Source organism: Neovison vison, chromosome 2 (assembly GCF_020171115.1).
Source record: "Neovison vison isolate M4711 chromosome 2, ASM_NN_V1, whole genome shotgun sequence".
NCBI lineage: Eukaryota > Metazoa > Chordata > Mammalia > Carnivora > Mustelidae > Neogale > Neogale vison.
Window position 1 is genome coordinate 187,222,305 of NC_058092.1, and position 14,354 is coordinate 187,236,658.

The 14,354-nt window shown below is 38.6% G+C and overlaps 1 protein-coding gene and 1 non-coding gene across 3 annotated transcripts in view; both read right to left on the reverse strand.

Moving 5' to 3' along the window:
- Positions 1-4,168: 4,168 nt before the first annotated feature.
- The window catches only part of ANXA7 (annexin A7), a 28,414-nt gene continuing 18,228 nt past the window's right edge, over positions 4,169-14,354 (reverse strand). For both annotated transcript variants that reach the window (XM_044239779.1, XM_044239780.1), the window contains 6 exons: positions 11,727-11,840; positions 11,287-11,457; positions 9,023-9,193; positions 8,868-8,943; positions 6,643-6,755; positions 4,169-4,636 (listed from right to left, as the gene is read on the reverse strand). In XM_044239779.1, the coding sequence (XP_044095714.1) occupies positions 4,514-4,636; positions 6,643-6,755; positions 8,868-8,943; positions 9,023-9,193; positions 11,287-11,457; positions 11,727-11,840 (768 nt within the window). In that variant the 3' untranslated portion in view covers positions 4,169-4,513. The remainder of the gene's footprint in view (positions 4,637-6,642; positions 6,756-8,867; positions 8,944-9,022; positions 9,194-11,286; positions 11,458-11,726; positions 11,841-14,354) is intronic.
- LOC122901407 lies at positions 6,927-7,065 on the reverse strand. The gene has a single exon (XR_006383477.1). It is a non-coding gene; the product is annotated as a U4 spliceosomal RNA (small nuclear RNA).

The window sequence follows — 14,354 nt, forward strand, 5'->3', positions numbered from 1 at the left end:
TTTTGGCAACTCTTCTGTACATTTACAATTATTTCAATACACACAGACACATACCACTCTCTATGGAAACATCTGAGGATATAGAATTACCAGAGTCAAATTTTAAAAATAAATTTTATTTCTGCTATAACCATTAAAATTATAAAAATTAAGAAAAGATCTCTTAAAGGTTGTGGTGTTATAATAAAAAAAATTAGTCCTATGGAACTATTAAGTAAGGCATTTCTCTCTGGATTTCTTCCCAGGTGAGGGCTATGAATGAATTTGCATTGAGCTAGCCATCCTACCCTGTGCATGAAATACTTTATGTAATAAGTGAGGCTTATTAAGTCTTCACTAGGGAACTGGATCACTCATGATACCTAGGCATGAAAGTTAAGTACAGGTGTCACTTCCTTAAACATAATTAATCACTGTCAATAAAAAATGACAGTGTAGAGCGCCTGAGGGCAAACCCTTATAGTTCTAGTTCTTTTATTCTCCTGGAATGCTTAACAGTGGCCACTCTTAATTTCCTTAGTCCTTACAAGGAAAGGCATTCAAAAGAATTTTTTTGACTGGCTTAAAATTTCAACTTCCTAAGGAAACATGGAAAAGACGCTCTTCAGTGCTACAGAAAATACAATAGTACTGAGAATCAGAATTTAATCATCTACATATACAAACAAGTTTGGAGGCCAAAAAAAGCTATAATATTTAACTCTTTAGTCTGGGTTTCAAAGACCTCCACTAAATGACTCATATCCCAATAACTCTTTTCTCATTACTCCAAGAGACTCATTTCTAAATAGCTAATATGTAATTTCCAGCCAATTTATTTCTGATAGCATCCAATAATACAATCAAATGTATTGCTCACCCTCAAATTGATTTAGAGTCAAAGCAATCAATATCCCAGACAAATTTTTTTTTCAGAAATTGACAAAGCTGATTCTAAAATTCATATGGAAATTCAAGAGAGCCAGAATGGCAAACAATATTGAAAAGTACATAGTTGGAGGACTCACACTTCCCAATTTCTAACTTACTACAAAGCTACTTTATCAAGTATTTAAGTACAGCTTAATCAAGGCATAAGGATAAATGGATAGACAAATGGAATGGAATTGAGAACTCAGAAATAAAACTGTTTATGGACAGTGATTTCTGGCAAGAGTGCTTGGACCACTCAACGGGGGAGAGAATAGTCTTTTCAACAAATGATGGTTGGAAAACCATATATCCAAATCCAAAAGAAAGAAGTTGGACATCAATCTCACCATATGTAAAAATGAACTAAAAATGTCAAAGACCTAAATATAAGAACTAAAACCATAAAAATGTTAGAAGACAACAATATGGGTAAATCATGTTACCCTTTCATTAGACAATGGTTTCTTGGACTGGACAGTGAAAGCACAAGTGATCAAAGAAGAAAAAATTGGACTTCATCAGAATTTCAAACTTTTGTGCATCAAAGGACACCATCAAGAACGTAAAAAAGGGGCACCTGGCTGGCTCAGTTGGTGGAGGATGCAACTCTTGATCTTGGGGTTGTGAGTTTGAACCCCATGTTGGGTGTAGAGATTACTTTAAAAAAAAAAGTTAAAAAAAGAAAAAGAGTAAAAAGGCTATGCACAGCACAGGAGAAAAATATTTGTAAATCTATATTGAGTGGATATATAATTTTTGGTGTATTGTTTTTCCATCTTAAAAAACTTCTGATTAGGAAGCTACTACATCCTCCCTGATAAACCCATTCATTGAGCTGGCAAAAGTTCCAGCAAGGAGCATGGCTTTGATAAGCAAACTAACCAATCCAGAGCCATACCTTCTATTATCAGGCCCTCACCCCAGGAGGCAATTTTTCTCTGCCTTCATTATCCCGTGCCCAGGTATGAGGACATTAAAAGACCACTCATGTAGCCCAAATGCTACAAAATTACTCAAACTAGCCAATACTTATCTGTTTACCCTGTCCTGCTATGCCTTCTCAGAAACCCCAATAAAGGTCATGGTCTAAGCATTCCCCTCTGCCTCCTGACCACCCTGGTGTCTTTCGCCTATGGCCCTGTGTGTGGCAGTGCCTCTGGTCTCCAGGATTTTTGAATAGAATAGTTTTCCTGAGCCTCTCCTCCGTCTCCTCTAAACTGACCATTTCATAAAAGAACAGAGTACAAAACTGACCATTTCATAAAAGAACAGAGTACAAAATCATGTAAGTTTCTACCCTACAGAATATATAAATAAATAACCCTTACACCTCAACAATTTTTAAATGGGCAAAGTATTTTTTAAAAAATGGACGAAGTATTAGAAGACATTTTTCCAAAGATGATAATCCAAATGGCCAATAAGCACAAGAAAATAGTCATTACGGAAATGCACATCAAAGCCACAAGGGGAGGTCACTTCACATCCACTAGGATGGCTATAATTAAAGAGACAGATAATGATAGTGTTGGGTTAGGACGAAGAGAAATTGGAAGGTGGGTTCACTGCTGGCAGGACTGTAAAATGGTGCAGCTGTTTTGGAAAACATTTTGGCAGATCTCCAAAAAGTTAAACACAAAGATACTATGTGATCCAGCAATTCCACTCCTAGTTCTAAAGCCAAGAGAACTGAAAACACATGTCCACACAAAAACTTGTACATAAATGTTCACAGCTGCATTATTCATAAGACTCAAAAGGTGAAAACAACCCAAATGTCCATCAATTGATGCATGGACCAAAAAAAAAAAATGTCCTTACAGTGGATTATTCGGCCATGAAACAGAATGAAGTATTTACCCACACTACAAGCAGATGAACCTTAAAAACAGTATGCTAACTGAAAGAAGCCAGACACAAAGGGCCACATACTGAATGATTCCATTCATATGAAAAGCCCAAAATGGGCAGATCCATATTAAAAAAGTGAGCTGGTGATTGCCAAGGGCTGAACAGGAGGAGAGGGAATGAGGAGTGACTACTGGTAGGTCTAAAGTTTCTTTTTAGATGATCAAAGTGTTCAAAATTGATTATGGTGATGACTGCACAAATTTGTGAATATGCTAAAAACCACTGAAGTGTACACTTTAAAATGGTGAATGGTATATGAATTATATCTCAATTTTCAGAAAGTTTAAAAATATATTGCTCCTATCTTTTCTTTCCTTAATACCTTACCCCCCTTCTCGTATTTACCAAATTCCATCACTCTTACTTTTTCAACATCTACATCAAAACTGAACTTTTTCAATGAAACTATTTCAAAGTAATTAACATACATCTTAACTCATTATCCTTCTACCCGGGTATCTTGCCTTCACCACAACTGTACAGAGAGAGGTCTATCTCCCTTAGAATAAGGTTGTATCTTGTACCACCTTATATGCCCCTTGGTATTTACACAAAAACAATATTCATTGAACTACAATTGATATTTACTGTTCTTCTCAATTATCAGTACACTCACTCACAAATTCTGTATTAAATTTCTGCTTTGTGCTTGGGAGCATCATACATAGAACAGGGTTCTCATCCTCAACAGAACTTACCTAACATTTACAGGGTTTTTTGTATCTTAATTTTTGTTTAGAATCCCCAGCATATTACAAATCTTTCTTGGTATTTCTCCTGACTACCTATTATAATGCTCAGTATACTCAATTAGTAATTGCATGGTAGTGGGGATAAGCCAATGGGTTTTGTAATCATCCTGCTACACCACTGAGTGAGCTCCTGAAGTACTCCAAGGAGCTAGGACCCAATTTTCCCAGAGATACTATAAGCGTCATTCACTAATTGAGCACCTCCTATTTGTCAAGCTTCACTTTCTTGAATCATGACTAAATTGTTACTAGTTTTTAAAGTCTTTAAGTCTTTCATAATTTTTTTTTCAAAACCACAGAACAATGAAGATATTCAGGGAGTTTTAGTAGACATAAAGGTAGGCTATATATTTTATGCATATAAACATATAATCCCTTTTTAAAATGTTACTACAGGCAATACTCATCCTTTTCCTACATGAAAAGTTTAATGCTTATAAATATAGAATACCAATTTATGTAAAATAAGATGCAAATTACTCTTCTAGGTCCAAAGAGCTGAATCTTTAAAAAAAGTAATACAGTTTTGACATACTACCAACTATAGTTGTCCAATGGACCTACATGTGCTTTGGAAGGCAGAGTTTTGCAACTTTTTCTTTTATTCAGCTTTATTATGCAGACTTGGAAACTGCTGTGATTTTTTTATTCAATTTGGGATCCTGATTAGGATAAGAACAGTGTGAATTATGCCTTACAACCATTGCATTAGTACATCATTGTGATATGGCTTCAAATTGATTGTATATAGAGAAAAAAATAACATTGGAATTAAGGCAGTAACCACATGTGCAAACCAAGCACAATACCCTGACACGGTCCTTAGTAAAAAGCTCTTTTGGTTAGGTGATGGATGATACTGCTGCATGCAGGTCAATCACTGAAGGATATGCTTCATTTATTAAAAAAAAAAAAAAAAAAAAAAAAAAAAATCCCTCCTATTGGCCCACAATGGCCAGAAGAAGCTTTCGGTAATCTCCACTTGTGTCACTCGCAATCATTGTGCCCAGGGTCTTCTGATACATCTGACTGAAGGTCTGTTTTATTTGTACAAGATCAATCTGCATGCAAGAGATATTTTTGATATTAGAAAAAAGCTGTTAAAAGAAAACTGAGATTAGAATTATTCTTTAATAGTGAAAAGAGCCTAATTATAATCAAAGCAGAGGGCAGAAAAAAACACCAAGTGACAAACATTTGACTGCTAGCATTCATACCCCTGCTGGCATTACTCAGTGAAGGGTGGATTCTCTATTCTGTAAAAATACTGAAGAAGGGTGGTACCAGTTTCATCTATTATCCTCAAAATACTGGTTATTTAAAAACCATTAAAAAAATAAAACCATTTGATAGGAAGGTTACTCTAAAAAACATAGAAAATAACTGTTGGAAAGGGTGTGGAGAAACTGGAACCCTTGTATCCTGCTGGTAGGAATGTAACAATGCAGCTGCTATAGAAAAAGGTTTGGTGATTCCTCAAAAAAATAAAACAGTGCCCACTTCAGCAGCACATATACTAAAAACAAAACAGAATTACCATATGATACTTCAGTTCCACTTCCAGGTACATACACAAAAGTGAAAAGCAAGGACTCAAGCAAATATTTGTACACCTGTGTTTACAGGAGCCGAAAGGTGGAAGCAATCCTAGTGTCCACTACAGATGAGTAAGAGAAGGTGGTCTACACATACAGAACAGTATTATTCAGCCTGGGAAAGAAATTCTGACACATACTACAACATGGATAAGTCCTGAAAAAGTTATGCTAAGTGAAAGAAGCCAGTCATAAATGGGTAAATGCTGTATGATTTCACCTGTACAAGGTACCTAGAGTAGTCAAATTCAGAGGAAGAGAAAGCAGAAGGGCTGCCATGGGCTGGGGAGAAAGGAGAATGGTGAATTATTATATAATGAGTATGGATTTTCAGTTTTACAAGGTAAAAAAGTTGTGGTGGTAATGGCAGTACAACAATGTCAATGTACTTAATTTAAGCCACTGGAATGCATACTATAAAATGGTTAAAATGTGGGACGCCTGGGTGGCTCACTGGGTTAAGCCTCTGCCTTTGGCTCAGCTCATGGTCTCAGGATCCTGGGATTGAGCCCCACATCAGGCTCCCTGCTAAGCAGGGAGCCTGTTTCCCCCTCTCTCTCTGCCTACTTGTGATCTCTCTCTGTGTTAAATAAATAAAATCTATAAATAAATAAATAAATAAACAAAATGGTTAAAATGTTAAGTTTTATGTTGTATATATTTTATTGCGATTTAAAGAGATCATGCTTAGAAAACTTGGGTCTGAGTATAGATACACAAAGTTTTTTAAAAATACTATATGACTGTTGTCTTTTGAAAAATGATTTACTTTTCCTACCATAATTTAGTGGCATGTTTTCTTTCAAGTAAGAAGTGCAATAAATATAGAAAGTCAAAGAAAGGAAAGCATTTGAGGTATATTTAGGTAAAGAGAAAAGTTTTAAAAATAATTTTATAATTAGAAGGCATGCTAAATTTCAAGAATTTTAATATCCAATTGGATTAATCTGTCACACAATTTTTTACATTAGCAAAATGAAAAGATAAACATTTTCCAGTTGGATACAAATCAGTATTCTCCACAGACCTTCTCAAGTAGGAAAATCTCTTGGCACAGTGATTAGTTTCTCCAACCCAATCCTCTCTCTCGGCATGAGGAGAGTGAACACTGCTTTATATAACCTCTACCAGAGGTGACAAAGGGAGAACATCTTTTCTAATTGTCAGCTGAGGAACCTTTAGGAAATCAACAACATTCAAAATCCAGTGAAGATCAGGGGCACCTGGGTGGCGCAGTTGGTTAAGCATGTCACTCTTCATTTCAACTCAGGTCATGTTCTCAGGGTCCTGGGACAGAGCCCTCCATGGGCTCACACTCAGGGTGGGCGGGGGAATCTGCTTGAAGATTCTCTCCCTCTACCCCATCCCCCTTGCGTTTTCTCTCTCTTTCTCTCTCCCTTTTTCTCCCCCTCAAATAAATAAATCTTAAAAAAAAAAATCAAGTAGGATCAAATAAGAAAAGAAAGTCTCACCTCACTTCGAGTGACCACAATCCTGACCAGGGTGGAGTCATCTGTGCCGGCACCTTTCATAGAATAGTAGAGCCTCTCAGCAAAGAAGGCAGGGCGATTCAGGGCACACTGCACTGCAAGTCAAAGATATTTCACATGTGATGCCTTGACAAGGTATCCATGCTCCAGCTTCATTTATCACTTCCACCCTGCCTTTGATCCTTCCTTATAGTCACCTCAGAAATCTTGATTTTTCTTAGCATTCATCCATCTTTCTAGCTGCAGAGAGGATACCTTTAATTCTAGAGGATTCCCTTTAGCCAATAAATCCCATGTTTTTCTCCATAGATGCAAGAGCTTAGATTCTTGGGAAAAGTTTTCAATTAGCAATAATCACGCCTCGGATAAACCTCATTGGCTACGATACTGCCACTGTGCAAAGCTAGAGCTTAGATTCTTTACGTGTTTTTCCCCTTCAAGGGAGAAAATCTGTGACAATGGTGCCCTGGTAAATATCTTACTTAAAATAAATAATGACTGAAATCTGAATTCTAGACATCAAATAAATCGTTTGGCTGACAGAAGGATAGGAGATACGTTCCAGTACAAAAAACAGATTTGTGGGGCGCCTGGGTGGCTCAGTGAATCACGTGTAAATCACGGCTGCCTTCAGTACAGTAGTACCTTCTCTCACCCAAGCCCACGCTGGACCCTAAATGACATCATTTTCCCCATCTTCCCTGTCTTGACTTAAGAACTCAAAGATTCTCTTCAAATCAGCCAAGTCCCCACACCTCTGACTCTCCAAAAGCAGCAGATCTGAGACTCCATTACAAAGAAAGCTCTGAGGAGTGGCGCCTGGGTGGCTCAGTGGGTTAAAGCCTCTGCCTTCCGCTCAGGCCATGATCCCAGGGTCCTGGGATCGGGCCCCGCATTGGGCTCTCTGCTCAGCAGGGAGCCTGCTTCCTCCTCTCTCTCTGCCTACTCATGATCTCTGTTAAATAAATAAATAAAATCTTTTTTTTTAGATTTTTAAATTTATTTGACAGAGAGAGGTCACAAGTAGGCAGAGAGGCAGGCAGAGAGAGAGAGAGGGGGGAAGCAGGTTCCCTGATGAGCAGAGAGCCCGATGCAAGACTCGATCCCAGGACCCTGAGACCATGACCTGAACCGAAGGCAGAGGCTTTAACCACTGAGCCACCCAGGCGCCCTAAATAAATAAAATCTTAAAAAAAAATAAAATAAAATAAAAACAGATTTGAGTCAAAAATTGAGAATGGAGTAAGTCTGACATTTTCTCTTAGGAAAATTAACTTAACTTAGCAAAGTCTCTTCCTGCAGATGGTAGAAATATACTAACTTTACATGACTGCTTTACCTACAATTACTACAGTACTATTTTTAGGACACTCAATTGTTAATACCAATGTGTTAATAACACTCTCTTTAGTCATATATTCTCTATGAGAATTAAATTTCCATTTCATTGGACATCTCAAAGAACACCAGAAAGTTTTTTTTTGTTTTTTTCTTTTGGTTTTTTTTTTTTTGTTTTTTTAATTTCAAAAGGGAAAGGGGTCTCATTGGATCCTATCTGAAAGGGGTTTTTTGAGGGGCACCTGACTGGCTCAGTCTGTGGACTGTGTGACTCTCCATCTTGGGATTGTGAGTTCAAAGCCCATGTTGGGTGGAGAGATTATAAATAAACTTTTTTTAAGAAGGTGTTTTCTGGGGACCTGGGTGGCTCAGCCAAGTGTCTGCCTTCAACTCAGGTCATGATCTCAGGGCTCTGGGATTGAGCCCTGCTCAGCAGGGAGTCTGCCTCTCTCTCTCTCTATCTCCCTCCCTTCCACCCACTTCTGCTCATGCTCTGTCTCTCAAATAAATAAATAAAATCTTTAAAAAAAAAAAACATTTTTTGGGGAGCTCAAAATGAGGCTTTGTGTGGTCACACTTGTAGTTCCTTAAGGCTTTCCTATTCACTTCAATGGAAACGCTACATCTACTGTAATTCCTGCTCAGTCTTCATGAAAGGCATACAGAATGAAGACCAAATAATTCCAAATAACCCTTTCTGATCACACCACCACCATTCATAGGGAACTACATATATAAAAACACAGGACTGGCTCAGCCTCTGCCTAAGCAGATTCCCAGGCTATATTAATTTCATCATTTAATGGAAACAACTATTCAAAGCTTTTTCATCTACAAACAAAACAAAGCAAAATGTAAAAGTATCTTACAGATGGTCTTTAAACCACTTTCAACATTTCCAGAAAATTCACGGGCAACACTACTTAGCAAATCTCGATTAGCCACCTGCAAACAAGAAGTACAGGGGTTAAAATATTTTCACAACCTAAAACTGAAGCCAAATCTTCAAAAGAAAAGCTCATACCCTGGAATAAGCCTCCACAGTAGCTTTCAGTTGAGGAAAGCTTCTTGTGGCAAGAATCATGTTAAAGCAGGATTCATCTGTCCCTAGTCTTCCCTCACCAGCTTGATAGAGACGCTGAGCATCTTCCTGAGCCAACTGGTGGTTAACGTTCTGGTTCTCATCACGATTCCCCTGCAAGAGAGGAAGGCAAGAATTGGAAAACATGATACAAGTTCTACTGAAAATTTTTTTAACAATCTAGTCACTTCTGGGGGCGCCTGGGTGGCTCAATGGGTTAAGTCTCTGCCTTCAGCTCAGGTCATGATCTCAGGGTCCTGGGATAGAGCCTCGCATTGGGCTCTCTGCTCAGCAGGAAGTCTGCTTCCTCCTCTCTCTGTACCTGCCTCTCTGCCTACTTGTGATCTCTGTCAAGTAAATAAATAAAAATCTTTTTAAAAAATCTAGTTACTTTTGGACTTAAAGGACAATTTGTTGAAAATCAATGCATAAAGTTTGTCATGTATATCTTCATTCCCCCCCCCCAAAAAAAAACAAAAAGAACAACATCTCTAGGGGCAACTGGGTGGCTCAGTGTGTTAAAGCGTCTGCCTTCGATTCAGGTCATGATCCTGAGGTCCTGGGATCGAGCCCCACATCAGGCTCAGCAGGGAGCCTGCTTCCTCCTCTCTCTCTGCCTACTTGCAATCTGTCTGTCAAATAAATAAATAAAATATTAAAAACAAAAAACCAAAAAGCCAAAAGAAACCCTAATTTAAAAAAAAAAGAAAAAGAAAAAGAAAAAGAAAAGAAAAACATCTCTATTAGGAGATATAAACTACCACTCAAGTGAAGAAATTATAATTTTCCTTAGCTGAGATTTAAGATAAATATGTGTTATACTGAGTTCCAGTTTGCTTTCATTCATGCAGCTAAAGGCTAAAGAGCACTTGTTTTGTGTGAGGCTCTGTTAGCCAGGGTTCTCCAGAGAAAGTGAACCAACAGGATGTGCTAGGTGGTAGGGACACAAGAAAGAGAAGGTCCCTGCTCTCAAGAATTTAAGTCAAGGGAGGGAATATATAATATGGAAGCTTCATGAACCTCCTTTCCTTCAGCCAAGTGTAATGACACATCATGTAAATTCTGGCTGTATACATACAAGGGACACACGAACTTTTTAGAAGAAGCTATAAATAACTCAAGTTCTGCTAGACTGTGCCAATTTGTATACCAAACTCTTCCCTGAGAAGAGGAAGGAGACAGATGGAAAGGGAGCTCTGGGTCTGAGCAAGAGCTAAGCTTAGATGGGCATTTGGTTTCTCTCAAAAACAGAAACACAAATCCAAAAGAAGGAAAGGCTGCCCTCTAGAGTCTCCATGCCTGTCTGTGAACAAAATGGAGAGAGGTGTTCCTGAAGGTGAGATGCTATATCTGTAAGACCACTGGGCACACGGAACATACAGAAGCATATTCTAAAAGGGAGACTATAGATAGCACATGAAAGATGTTCAGGAAAAACTCTCCAGATGACTGCTTTTGGACTCAAACACAGAATACAAATCTCATTTTCCTGGGAAGCCATTCCTCTGCTCACTCCCTGAAAGAGGCCCCTTTACTTCGTAAAGTAGCCAGGCTTTAAATTCTGCATAAAGAAACTTAGCACCTCATATAAAGTCCTTTTTTTTTTTAAGATTTTATTTATTTATTTGGCAGACAGAGATCACAAATAGGCAGAGAGGCAGGCAGAGAGAGAGAGTTGGAAGCAGGCTTCCTGCTGAGCAGAGAGCCTGATGTGGGGTTCGATCCCAGAACCCTGGGATCATGACCTGAGCCGAAGGCAGAGGCTTTAACCCACTGAGCCACTCAGGGGCCCTCTTTTCTTTCTTTTTTTTTTTTTTTTTAATTTTATTTATTTATTTGACACAGAGAGAAATCACAAGTAGGCAGAGAGAGATGGGGAAGCAGGCTCTCCGCTGAGCAGAGAGCCCGATGTGGGACTCGATCCCAGGATGCTGAGATCACAACCTGACCCGAAGGCAGAGGCTCAACCCACTGAGCCACCCAGGCACCCTAAAGAAGTTAATTTCTAATCCCTTACAAAAGCCAGATCTGCAGAAATAAATCTCAATTGTGACTACAAAGAAATTTATATGTTGGATTCTGTGTTGCCCCTTATAACGATGGCAAGATTCCGAGTGAGTTTAATACTGAAAGTAGTAAGGAATGCTCACTGGTCATAGAACGTGAAGAATGTTCCCTCTATCAACATACATTCATGGTATACTCACCTGGCACATGGATACCAGTAAGCGTTCAAAATGCCCAGATGTATCTGACCTAATATCCTTTTCAAGGTCTCGTCCGAATTCTGACTGATAACATCTGACAATTTCTCGGATTTCCTGATTTGTTCTCGTGCACAAAATTTCAATCAATACACGCTCCTGAGTTCCTGCTCCCTGTGTGAAATGAAGAAAGGGAGAATTGTACAAAAGAAAAACAAATTTGAAAAAAAAAAGAAGGAAAAAAAAAACTGCTGGAAGTAATTAAATCTTACTATTCCATCAAATACTTCTTTGGCCTCCAAACCAGCAAAGCTCTCTCTATATTCAGATGATATGATATAATGTATTGATTTAGCGGTCACTATAAATTCAAAACTGCCGTAATTTGTGGGGTTTTACATTTGAAATAGGATAAAATATATAAAGTAAATGACACACAGTACCTTCATTGCATTCCGTAAACTCCAGGCATCGTAATATGTAGGTGGCATGAATAGGGCAAGGATCAGTTCTTCCATATTTCCACTTAACTCTGATTTAAGGTCTTTGATTAAATCCTGTTTAATTACAAATAAAAACTAAGTATGTGTGTTCTCCAAATTTTACTGCCTTAATTTTTTTTCCCCCAATTTATTTATTTTCAGAAAAACAGTATTCATTATTTTTTCACCACACCCAGTGCTCCATGCAAGCTGTGCCCTCTATAATACCCACCACCTGGTACCCCAACCTCCCACCCCCCCCGCCACTTCAAACCCCTCAGACTGTTTTTCAGAGTCCATAGTCTCTCATGGTTCACCTCCCCTTCCAATTTACCCAAATTCCCTACTCCTCTCTAACGCCCCTTGTCCTCCATGCTATTGGTTATGCTCCACAAATGAGTGAAACCATATGATAATTGACTCTCTCTGCTTGACTTATTTCACTCAGCATAATCTCTTCTAGTCCCGTCCATGTTGCTACAAAAGTTGGATAGTCATCCTTTCTGATGGACTGCCTAAATTTTTTTAAGAAAAATATGGAAAATGGAATTGAGTTGCTTTATGAAAGCCTAAAATTTCAAATTTGAATAGTATATACTAAAAACAAGTAAATATATACATTTAGAGTTTGTTACACTCATGCAAATTAATTTTTCAATAATTAATTTTTAAAAAATTTTATTTATTTATTTGACAGAGAGACAGTGAGAGACGGAATACAAGTAGGGGCAGTAGGTGAGGGAGAAGCAGGCTCCTGGCTGAGCAGGGAGCCTGATGCTGGGCTCGATCCCAGAACCCTGGAAAGATGACCTGAGCCGAAGACAGACGCTTAATGACAAAGCCACCAAGGCACCCCTACTTTTTAATTTAAAATCAATTAATTAGCATCGTGTATTATTAGTTTCAGAAGTAGAGTTTAGTGATTCATCAGTTGCATACAACACCCAGTACTCACTACATCAAGCACCCTTCTTGATGTCGTCCATCATCCAGTTACCCCATTCCCCCATCCCCTCCCTTCCAGCAATCCTGTTTGTTTCCTATAGTTAAGAGTCTCTTATGATGGTTTGTCTCCCTCTCTGATTTTACCTTATTTTTCCTTCCCTTATGCTCATCTGTGTTGTTTTTTAAACCCCACACGTGAGTGAAATCATATGGTAATTTGTCATTCTCTGACTGCCTTTGGCTTAGGTCACGGTCTCAGGGTCCTGGGATCGAGCGCCACATCGAGCTCTCAGCTCAGCAGGGAGCCTGCTTCCCCTTCTCTCTCTGCCTGCTGCTCTGCCTACTTGTGATCTCTATCTGTCAAATAAATGAATAAAATCTTTTAAATTAATTAATCAATTTTTTTAAAAAAACAGGAAGCCAAGAGAAAAGGTGGCTGGGCGCAAAACAAAAAACCAAAAACAAACATAGGCTGTGAAATTAGTTTTAATTCGAAACTGATATAGGAGAAAATTCAGGACAGCACAGCATAGGGTATATATTAAAGAGACTCATAACAAGGAAAATAATTTTGTTAGTGAAGTGAATCTGATGTGGAACTGTAAGGAAATCTAGAGTTTGTGTCACTTAATCAGCTTTAAGACTAAAGAAGTGGACCTGGGCCAGGCAGAGAGAGTAAGGCATAGAATAGGCGAAGTGGGACAAACCAATGAACCTCTATTCCCATTCTGACAAAAGTAAACTGGTTCCAGAGAATGTTAGGAAATTTTAGGACTTCTATCTAAATGGAAAAATAATGCTATCCAGCTTTCCCCTTCATATCTCAGAAGCAATAGCGCTTTTTAGCCCTAGAATCTTGCTGGATTTTGTCACTGACCATCCATTCAGGAAATACTTATTAAGTGGCTATTTGTTACTACTCCTATACTTGGTGCTGCAAAATGCCCAGATGACGAGGACATGGTTTGTCTGAGGGGAGCTCACTGCTGCAGGGAGTAGGCAAGAAGATCAGTTATGGCAGAGATTTTACAAAATGTGACTTACCGCCGTGAAAATGGCAGCAAAACTCTGCCCTGAGAAAGGAGAGAAACTTCACAGAGTAGCTGATGCAAGCTAAATCCTAAATAAGGTGCTTGCCATGAAGAAAAACAAAAGAGTAAGTGGTGTTCTAGGCCTAGAGAACAATGTATACGAAGCACAGCATTATGAAAGACCAGGATGTGTGCAGGGAATGACAAAAAGTTGCATGCATCCTAATACAGGGTATGTTTAGAGGGAGGGAGAGGAGTGGTAGAGGATGCTAAACACCAAAAAAAAGCAGGGGCTGTATAAAAAGTCCTTGAATCCCACGTAAAGAGAAGGCTGAGAACCAAACTGTTTTTCTTTTTCTTTTTTTTTTTTTTTTAAAGATTTTATTTATTTATTTGACAGAGAGAGATTACAAGTAGGCAGAGAGGCAGGCAGAGAGAGAGAGGAGGAAGCAGGCTCCCTGCTGAGCAGAGAGCCCGATGCGGGACTCAATCCCAGGACCCTGAGATCATGACCTGAGCCGAAGGCAGCGGCTTAACCCACTGAGCCACCCAGGCACCCCTGTTTTTCTATTATACTATTTATCTACCTATTTTATATATAAATTTATCTACT